At 41.7% G+C, this 10,285-nt stretch overlaps 2 protein-coding genes across 3 annotated transcripts in view; one reads left to right on the forward strand and one right to left on the reverse strand.

Annotated features, from left to right (window-relative positions):
• Positions 1-3,974, forward strand: part of LOC115366456 (alpha-1,3-mannosyl-glycoprotein 4-beta-N-acetylglucosaminyltransferase B) — a 31,469-nt gene extending 27,495 nt beyond the window's left edge. Inside the window, exons 13-15 of the mRNA XM_030061913.1 lie at positions 477-549; positions 2,043-2,155; positions 3,503-3,974. Of these exons, the coding sequence (XP_029917773.1) occupies positions 477-549; positions 2,043-2,155; positions 3,503-3,520 (204 nt within the window). The 3' untranslated portion in view covers positions 3,521-3,974. The remainder of the gene's footprint in view (positions 1-476; positions 550-2,042; positions 2,156-3,502) is intronic.
• LOC115366457 (short coiled-coil protein B) lies at positions 3,907-9,916 on the reverse strand. Of its 2 annotated transcripts, XM_030061914.1 has the most exons (5): positions 9,793-9,916; positions 8,899-8,967; positions 8,707-8,787; positions 7,055-7,193; positions 3,907-5,257 (listed from the first exon to the last, which is right to left on the reverse strand). In XM_030061914.1, exons 2-5 carry the CDS (start codon positions 8,912-8,914, stop codon positions 5,227-5,229), a joined length of 267 nt encoding a protein of 88 aa, XP_029917774.1. In that variant the 5' UTR covers positions 8,915-8,967; positions 9,793-9,916; the 3' UTR covers positions 3,907-5,226. The 2 variants fall into 2 exon arrangements, with proteins under 2 accessions (XP_029917774.1, XP_029917775.1); XM_030061915.1 differs by lacking the exon at positions 3,907-5,257 and having other exon boundaries at positions 6,588-7,193.
• Positions 9,917-10,285: the final 369 nt, after the last annotated feature.

The following is a 10,285-nucleotide window of genomic DNA, read 5'->3' on the forward strand; positions in this document are numbered from 1 at the left end:
TGCTGAAATATCTTTTCTAGAAGCTCATAAAAGGTTAAAGGACAAGTTCGCTATTTTGGAACCCTGATCCTATTCACAGATTGTCATCAGGCTCAGATGGAGAGACCATAATTTCACCAGTCGCTTCAGTGCTGATTATCGATGAAGTGCAGGCTCCTGCACAGCTACAACAGCGGTCAGTGAGGCAATCGTAAATGGCTTTGAAAAACGAAGATAGCGCTGCTTTTCTGAAACGGCAAGCCGAGCAGGAGCCTGCAGCACATCGATATCAGCTTCAATACTGTGCACATGGCTGTTCACCCAACACTTGCTAAGAGGTTTCTACAATGTCTTAGCAGTAGTGCAGTAGTGCACAGATGTGACGTGGCAAAATCAGACCAAACTAATCAGGTCTGAGGTGTTTCGGTAAATTGAGAATCCTGTGATGTTCTTTTATATTAATGTCTTTTGTACGACTGTCTTGTTTCTCTCTTCAGGCATCAGGGCGAGACAAACTGGTTGCCAGCTCATCTCAGTACAAACAATCAGATAGCGGGTTCATCATTATCGGTAGGTGAATACAATATCAATTATCTACTATGAGTCAGTCACTGTCTGTTTCTCTGATACATGCTGTGTCCATGCCTGTCATCACCAGAACACACACATACACACACACACACACACACACACACACACACACACACACACACACACACACACACACACACACACACACATCCTGTGGCTTGGAAAATGATAAAGAGATACAGTCTCAGATACGAGAGACGATACGATATGATAAATTGTTTTTTTGTCACTGACGACTAAGCACAGTCCTTAGGGTGCGCCCAGTATCAGTTTTTGACAGCCAATGCTATTATTTATTATAACTTCTAAAGTAAAATTTAACTTTTTGGTTGTTTAGTTTGTTACATGAGTCATGGTAGTGAAATATCCTCATTAGTTGCTCTGTGCTCCCCTGGGCTGCTAATCCACAATACTTAATATCCATCTTTCCATTCATTTGAATATTACAGCAAAACCAGTCTCAAAATAACAAATCCCAGTGCCGATTTGTTTCATATAATTACAATTCAGGTTGTTCTTGCACCAGATTCTTCTGGTATTAAGGTTACTATGCAGACGTTTCTTGCAGATGGTAGCTGCTGGATCTACTTTTGTGTTAAAGAAAAGAGCGGTTTCATTTACTTAAAAAAATGGGTTCTTATATTGGCATAATCCATTTTATGTTTGTTTATGCACTGAAAGTGTTATTTTCAGGAGCTGTTTTGCTGCACTGTAGAAGTGAAAGGAGAGTTACAAATCCAGTATTGTGGATTAGCAGCCTAGGGGAGCACAGGGTACCTAATATATATAATATAATTATATATAATATAAGATATTTCACCACCATGTGGACTATAATATCCAGTTAACTATACAACCTAAAACTCTACCAAAGTTCACTTTTGCTTTAAGAACTGTTTTTATGGCATTTGTGCTTGTGGAGAGAGAGAGGCAAGTGTGAAGAAAGAAGGGAGTGGCATGGGACAAAGGTCTCAGGCCGGATAGAAACCAAGGACTTGGTGTTAACATAGTACACACTTTAAACCACTGAGCCACCAGAATGCCCACAATACCATTATTTTTAATTGAAGCTGGCCATAATTAGCATTTTGTGCCAATGTTCAGAATATTTTAAAATATAATCCTTTTTTTTACCCTAAAACTTCAAAATAAAAATGAAGGTATTCAGTGTTATCCTTACAATCTTACTCGTCAGGGTAGAAACGCAGTTGAAATAACATTCAAATCAGGATGGGACAATTAAACTCTCCACCCCGAGTCTGACTAATGATATTCTTTTGAATGTTAGCAGTCACCTTTTGACAGGTGAGGCAGGTTTCACTGCAGGTTTGGCCGACTATGCAGAAAACATTCCAATGATTTTACACAACACACATCTGATGAAAATGGTGGGGGCTTATCTCATGTGCTTTGTTTGCTTTTCACCCTATATGCCTGTGACATGCTTTCTCTGTGTTGTGTTTGTGTGTAAGGTATGTTCCAAGACGGGATAGCTGAGGGTCAGATTGAGGCAGCGCTGCAGCCAATCTCAGCTTTACGCCTGGTGGTTCAGTCCGACTCTGACGTCTGGGTTCTACTGAGCGAGGTCTCATCTCAATGTGCTTCTGTTTGTGTCTGACTTTGCATGTGTTTGTGTGTATGCTCAGTTACATAAGATTTCAGTCCTTTTCAAAGAGAACTGTACAGCAGTTCATTAGAGGTGAGAACTACATGAAATGACCTCAGAAAGCAAAGGTTTATGATTATAATGGCATTGATGTTGACCTCTAGCAATTCTTCATGCTTGAAAGCCTATAACAACAAAAATGAAGCATGGGTAAACTGCAGTCTGGACCGATGCTCATATTCAGCTACTCTGAGGTGACACAGAGCACAGACAAGTTGATCACATGAAGCTCATGTTACGTTATGTTAAGTCCTCATTTTCTTATTTTTGAGCTACAGCTAGTCGGCTTGTGTATTCCTTTGAATACATCCTGGCACTGGCCTGATGCCACTTGGGCGTTTTTACTTTGACTAAGGAGGACATTTTTTCCTTTTTTTTCACTACCATAACAATGCCCAAAAAGAGTCAGTTTCATCTGTCTGAGAATATAAATAACACACTGACTGCCAACAGGTGGATTCAGCACAGGGATAAAAGCCTTCACGGATATGACACTATTTAAAATTCTGCTTGACCCAAAAGTTTTGGCAGTACCCACTTAAGGAGACACTCACACTATTATGTTAGCTGTTACTGAAAATGGAGAAGGTGGCTGTGGCCCCTAGCTGTTCTGTAGCACAGTAGTGGTGCTATCTTCCTCTCATTGTCAGTGAGTGCTGGATACTGGCTGGATGCTCCAAATGCTAACTGTTAGCCTCCTGCCACTGAGGTGGACTCCTGTTATCAAAAATGCCAGGAGCTAATAATCAGTTTCAGTGGGGGGTGGGGCAACAGATTACTTTACTTTAACTTGTTTGAACAGCTGAACTGGACATGCGGTTCCCACTAACGTAAGGGACTAACATATCAGATGTTTTTGTGGGTTTACATGTTCAGTTGTGAGACTAGTTCAAACTCAAGTATTTGATGTTGATTGAAAGGTCTGTGGGTGGTGGTATGATACCATATAGATGTTTTGTGCATACAGTTTAAAATTTAAAGTAGGCAGTGTCATTTCCATACATTACTTTGTTCATGTATATATGTATATATGCATGTATGTGTGTGTGTGTGTGTGTATGTGTGCAATTCAAAAAATAGTAATAAGGCTTTCATTCTCTATTTCCTAATAGATATGATATAGCAAAACAATTTACTGAACTCAAAGTTATTCAGTGATGTGGTGTTTCTGTGTGCTATTCAATGTAATAATTGATTGGACTGAGTGCATGTGGGATTAAAGCACCCCATCCTTGCTTAATGCTCACTCTTGTTCCCATCTGTCAGATCTCCATTAAAGTTTGATGGCTGAAGACAGCAGAGGGGAAACAAGACACGTGGCGTGTGTTCCAGCCTAGCACTACACCTGGGCAGACTGCTCACCCTGTTGCACAAACCCTTCCATTACAGGGACATTTTTTACAAGGACTTCTGAAGTGCCTTAACCAACTGTGATGGTGGAGGAATTGACCCATGTTTGCTGGGTCTGCTCTGAGCTGGCTGCAGTCATTTGCTTTCAGTTGAATTGACTGAATAGCAGCACAAATGACATTCAGTTTTTAAATTTGGAAGGAACTCCATTTTCTGAATTGACTGAATCAACCCCACCCCTGAGTGCTGATTTGGGACAACTTTTTGTCTCAAGACACTCTAGTGACCAAAGAGACAGTTTTCAAAAGATCAAGAGCCACTCCAAAGAATAGTAATTTATTATTTTATGATTATGTTTTTGTTTAAACAAATAAACAATGACTGGTAACATGTTGTTGTGTATTTTATGTCAACAGTGAAGTTTATGTAGGCCTACATTTGAAACGTTACATGAAGCGTGAAATGTTACCAGGTTCACAACACAAATACTGTTTGTGCCAAATCACATAGACTGTGCACATTCACTACATCAAATATGTGCTTCATTCTCAACACCAAGACAAGCTAGAACAACAATCACTCAAGACTAGTTTCAGGGTCTGGTAGGTCTTGTTAGCTCTGTTGTACAACTGGTGTGAAATGTTAAGAAAACAGGGATGAACACGGTTTGGGACTTAAACCCAGCCGGGTCTTTCAACCTTCAGTCTGGTTTCATTGCTATGGATCTCAAACAAATTCTGGCAATGCTAGGCCAAGTATCCCCTTGTTTTAGAGAGCTAAGGGTTTTGTCTTTGTATTGGACCATTTTGATACCAAATAAGTGTTTTCGTCCAGGTTTTTATTCTTAGCAGGGTGGAAACGCCTGTGAAACAGCAAGGTAGATGATGGAACACAAACTCTTCACTGCAACACTAATAATTACAAATAACATCATACCCATCGTACTTGAGGCTGATTACACTGACATTTGATGTTACAGAAGTCCAGTGTTAGACCGAGTATACCAGTTTAACACCTGTACATTCAGCATAAAAATACCAGTAACTCCACTGAAGGAATATGGATGACTTAGACATAAGCAATCAGTTGTACAACCAGAGTGAAGAGGGCCCGAAGCTAAAATAAAGACTCTACTATGTTATCAGACACAGGGAGTATAGAGGGAACAAGGCCAAAGACATAAAGACACCACAGAGGAAACCAGAGTTTAGGGCTGTCCAAACACTGCCATTCACTCAGAATGGAGCAGAATATCCAAATTGATGTGTTGAGGTCAACACTATTGCACTTAAAACTCTGTCCTCTGGTCTCCACCTTGGCTATGGGCAAAGCTACTACTATGTATACATCACTGACTGCCTGTGCCTGCAGACTATGGATCAGGTCTTGTTTCCCAAACACATCTTAAAATTGGGATGATCTCTGTCTATTTTCCTCCAAAGGAACAAAATGGATCTAGGCAGCAAGATGTTCATGGGAAACCAGGAGCTGTATGTCAACTGAGTATGGACGAACCTGTTACTCCTGTTGAAACGAGCAACAATGATAGTACAGTACATTTAGCAGTTGACATACACCTCTTATGTTTTCATTTGGAACAAATACCATCTCTGTGAAACGGCAGAACTCAAGGCAGTGGCTCACTTGTCCTTGCGAGCACCCTTAGTGACCCTGCGAGCATGTGAAATACAAACTTTGTTAGAGAAACGTCATTACCACAGATGTCATCAAAAAGTCATAAACACTTTATTAAACCAAAAAACATTTGAAATTAGCAACATAAACCAGTTATGTGTAAACAATGTACAAACAATACAGGGTTAAGATAACTTTCAAGAGCTCACAGATGTACTTTCGTCAACAAAAGCTGCATAAAATACAATATGCATATTTGCTTATGACTAGTTGAGAGGTTAATTTGAAAATCAAAGCTGGGCTTTTGACAGTTTAATATTTAGCACTTACACCAGACTCACTTTATGCTCAAATGAAATTGAAACATCAGGACCTTGCCTACAAAAAAAAAAGACCAGTAACTGTGCTATGTAACAAGTGCAGTCTGGTCCACATTAGCCAGAAGCTGCAACAACATGGCAACAACAACAAAAATATGACACTGTTGAACTGAAAAGACAAAGACAAGGCAGTCTTCAATGGGCCTTTAAACACTCCCTCCTCTCTAAGGAAGCAGCAACAATGTAACCAATTGTACAGTAAAACAAAATGAAAATCAAACTCTAAGATACAACAATGGTAATGGCAGCAATACTGAATAATAAATAAAAGAAAAAGGGTAAGTTTAACGTAAACATTTGATGTCTGAGCTATATAAAAATCTTTTAGATTGGCGGTGGTTTGGGAAGGAGGGGATGTATGAAACAACACCGACTGTACAGGTTCTTAACATACTGAGAGCAAACAGTGACACTAAGGTACAAAACATGAACCAGCTTTGGGTATGGGTGTTAACTTTAGTTTGTGCTCTTGTCCTATCATTCCCCCCCGTTTGTAATTACAGCGAATTCTTTCTAATAATGCAAAATGCTTTACTTTTGTCAGTCCTCCGCCAGTCACTTAACTGCATCATCTTGTATCGACATGAAGACTTCACTTTAAAATGTACAATTTTAAAACTGAGCCTTTGTTCATTCATCTCTACTTTGGAACAAGATATACCATATTTCCCCAATTAATCGCCTGGCCACAAACAGCCTATTAAACGGCCACCTGAATAACCGCTGGGGCGATTATTTGCATTATATTGAGGTAACCCAAAATAAGGCTATTCACCTTATTTTTGCAGAAGTAAACAGTTAGCCACACAATAACTGTGCGGCACTTGCATTTTCTGTCAAAATAAGAGAGCTAGCTAACGTTAGAAAAAAGGGTGTACTGTAATCTTAAATCGACCGACTAAAAATATGTTGCACAGTAACTGTCATCACAAAAATGGCCTGGTGCAGGTCTGTGCAAAAATAAATAAAGGCCTGCAGCAAATAGCTGCCTGGCTCTTTTAAACGCCTGGGGTCCAAGTTGATTTTGCGTATTAAACACCCGGGCAATTAATTGGGGAAATACGGTAGTCCACTTTTTCAGCCACATATTTTGTACAATGTGTGTGTTTGCTCTCTACAACACTGTATGTTAGGAACCGGTGGGAAATGAGGACTGGGGGAATGGACACTCAAAAAGCGACGGGCAGCTTTGAGGAGGGTTAGAGGGTTCGAGTCAGGGTGTTGGAAGGGGGTAGGTGGTGTGGGTGCAGGGTTGGGGCTCACAGCGACAGTCAGGAGTGGATCTGAGCTGTAGCCAAGACTGGAGCTACGCCTGACTGAGCAGCACCAAGGGGCTCATGGTGGAGATGAGCTACAGAGTCCAATGATACAGGGGCCTGGGTTCATGTTTGGGGACCTGGGGAAAGGGACGGGGAGGGACGGGGAGGGGGCTCTAGGTCAAAGCTCTTCTTACTTTCGTTTGCTCTTGGTGTCAGTGGTCTGGAAGACACTGGAGGCAGACATGAGGTTCTCAATGTACTGACCCAGAACCTGGTTCTCCGACTTCAGCTTCAGGTTCTCTTCTTTTACAGCGTCCACCCGTGCAGACAGGTCTGAACACAGCGAGAGATGGAACCATTATCTCCAGCAACATTTTTAGAAGTTAAATTATTATTCCTAGAAGGGGAAACTGCAACTAAGAGAGGCACATCCACATGAAAAAAAAAAAAACAAAAGGAGCTTTTAGCTAGAGCTAGCTTCAGCATGACTCATTATGCTAATGAGGACACCAATCGAGCAGGTTAATTCAGCTGCAAATATTTACGTCTACCTGCTTGTCTACTTGTCTAAATGGCTGATTTTATCATTAAGACATGCATCTGAACTTTTTGAACTGGAGCACTCCCAGAGGTGGCAGGATTAGCATTCCTGCGTGCAAGCACTATTCAAACTCATAAAACTCATAAGTGCCAAGGGGTGCAAAGATCCTACACATGTCCCGCTGCATTACAGGTAAATGTACACAAAAGATAATTTTTTTTTTTTTTTCTATTTGAGGTTACACTGCAGCCATCAAACAACAGTATGTTGGCTTGGAATATTTCACTCGGTGCAAGTGTGATGGAGCTTCACTAAAGCTGTAACCAGCAGATACACAATATGAATGTGGCACTCTCCTACTATATGGAAAAATGCTTTCTCCTAACGTACAGGTTACTTAGGTGTTCACCAGAATTCAAGGGGTTAAAGCATCAAGGAGTAATAATAGAGTTGATGACATCAGTTTTTCCTCATTAATATGCCTTGTATGCAGCGATGTGTTTGAAATCCTCAACACATCATTCACTCTGTACAGAGAGCCTGTGGTGTGAGGCTGAATTTTCTGTTATGGGCTGCTGGTCTTGAGTTATTGTGCCTATTGTGCCAAGAATGTGCCTACGCGCAAACAGACACATGTCACCATGACAACCCGCTGTCCCTCATATCGTGTGCCATTGTGCATGGACATAAAACATCAGCACGTATCAGCCTTAAAGGACCATCCCAGTGTTTTTGCATGCTCAGTGTAATCCACTAAATGTACAAGCGCCATGTTTCTGCTAACCCAAAGCAAGCAGTCATATTTTACAAGTCCCAAAGCATCTTTTTATCTAGATGTTGGTGTCTATTCATTCCACTATGCTCTGAAAATGAACTTTCAGAGACTTCCAGCTTTCTTGATATCCATACTCCATCATCATAATAAAGCTGTCCACAGAGGCAGAACACTATAAAGGTGGCTGTTTCAACCAAAAAAAAATCAAATTTGAAAAAATCAAGGGATTTAGATGACATGCTGTGAAGTCTTTAGTAGCCAAAGAAATTAAACTTTTGGTTTTTAGCTCAGAAATCCTAATTTCATAAGTGTGTGTCCCATTGACTAACAGCAACATTGTACTCAAAAATCAAGTAGATATAAGTTTGTTTGGGCATTTTGATGGTAAAAAGACATCACATGCAGGGATGTTGCCATGCCCTGGTGTTGGGTGACCTGAAGTTGCTAGACAAATAACTGGGATTAAGACAAATAACTTTAGAGTAACTGCTACTGTTGCTGTTGTGTGTGTGTGCGCGTGTCCACCTCACCCTCCAGAGTGTGCTGAAGCTCCAACACCTGGTTGATGAGCCTTGTCTTTTCCTCCAGCTCAGCCTGGTTCTCCATGTCACCTGCAACACATGCAGCCACGGGACTGTCACGCACAGTATTCTGCTTTACATGTCATCTACAAATAGGCTGTGTGTGTGTGTGTGTGTGTGTGTGTGTGTGTGTGGCCATACCATCGTCTGAGCTCATGGTGAAGTACTCGTGTTCCTTTTTGGAATGCAGGGCTGCGACTCTGACGGACACTGAAAAGAGTTGTAAACAAATTTTGCACAGTGAACTTCACTCCGAACCGCATCCATTAAAAGTGGTTCTTGTATGCCGCCTTGCTTCTCAGTTCATCGTACACCCGCAAGAACATGACCTCAACCTTTTCTGAATCGTTAGGAGACACTTAACAGTTCGGCGCACATCCGAGCAGCATTTTATGTCTAGAAAAGATCCATTTTTGAGTTGATTCGCTTGTGGCTCCCAGCCTCCCACGGCGATCTTCCCTCACGCAGCGCTAATGTTACACCGTGAAGGGCGGCACGAGCGTGTCAGCCACTTTGGAAGTTGAAATTTCGTTGAATGAAAAGCTATTTGGAGATCACTTGTTAGCCGAATTTATCCGAGGATACCCCTGTTTCATCACATCTCTGAAGTCATACTGTAGCTACAACCTGGGAATGGAAGATATACATGTTAGCATAATGTGATATATATCTGATCGAGCCGTCAGTGTCTCCCAGAAGTGAACGGTGGCACACCTCGAGTCTGGCTCCATCACACACCGAGGAGTCAAAAATCAGAAAACATTGTAGCCTGCCGCAAAACTTACAAGGGTTGAGCCAACTGAACACACTATATGACACTGCTCCGAGCCTACCGGTGGTTCTTGTGACCGGGTTCTCCAGCTTGGTAAAGCTGGCACAGGCCACCAGCTGGCGGAACAAAACAAACCTTCAAGTCGGCCTACTCTTAGCTTGTTACCGCTAGCTGTTAGCAACCACCAGCCGGACGCCATGTAACATTAGCTTCAAAACTACAAACTAGCCAGTTAAACAATATGGCAAATTTGGCGCACATACCTCGAGACGAGGAAAAAATGAATAAACGCTGCGCCGAAGTGCAGAAAACGTCAGTGTCAGTCGTCTATCAGCACAGCACGCTAACCTCCAATATTGTTCAATATGTCCGGTTATCAGACTGGACACTACGCTGCACCGCCGACAGAGGGCGCTGATACAAAACTCCTCTTCTTCGTCCTCTTCAGTTTGTGTCAACTCTGCTGGCAGGAGGGCACAGTTAGGCTCTGTGGCCCAAAGGCGGTGTCTGACAAAGCCAGCACTGTCCAACAGGCCACTGCCAGAAACTCTGAGTCATTTCATTTATTTGCTCTGCAATAAATGAACCTGAACCTCAATGCAGACCAGGCAGGCAGGTATGGCGAAACAAGAGACTAATGAAAGTTTATTTATTTATTCATTCATTCATTCATTTAATCATTTACTGGTAGGCCCCAGTATCCTCTTTGCCTCATGAATTGTGGAGGTGTGTAGCAAAGGCAGTAAACATAGCATG

Source organism: Myripristis murdjan, chromosome 10, assembly GCF_902150065.1.
Source record: "Myripristis murdjan chromosome 10, fMyrMur1.1, whole genome shotgun sequence".
Lineage (NCBI taxonomy): Eukaryota > Metazoa > Chordata > Actinopteri > Holocentriformes > Holocentridae > Myripristis > Myripristis murdjan.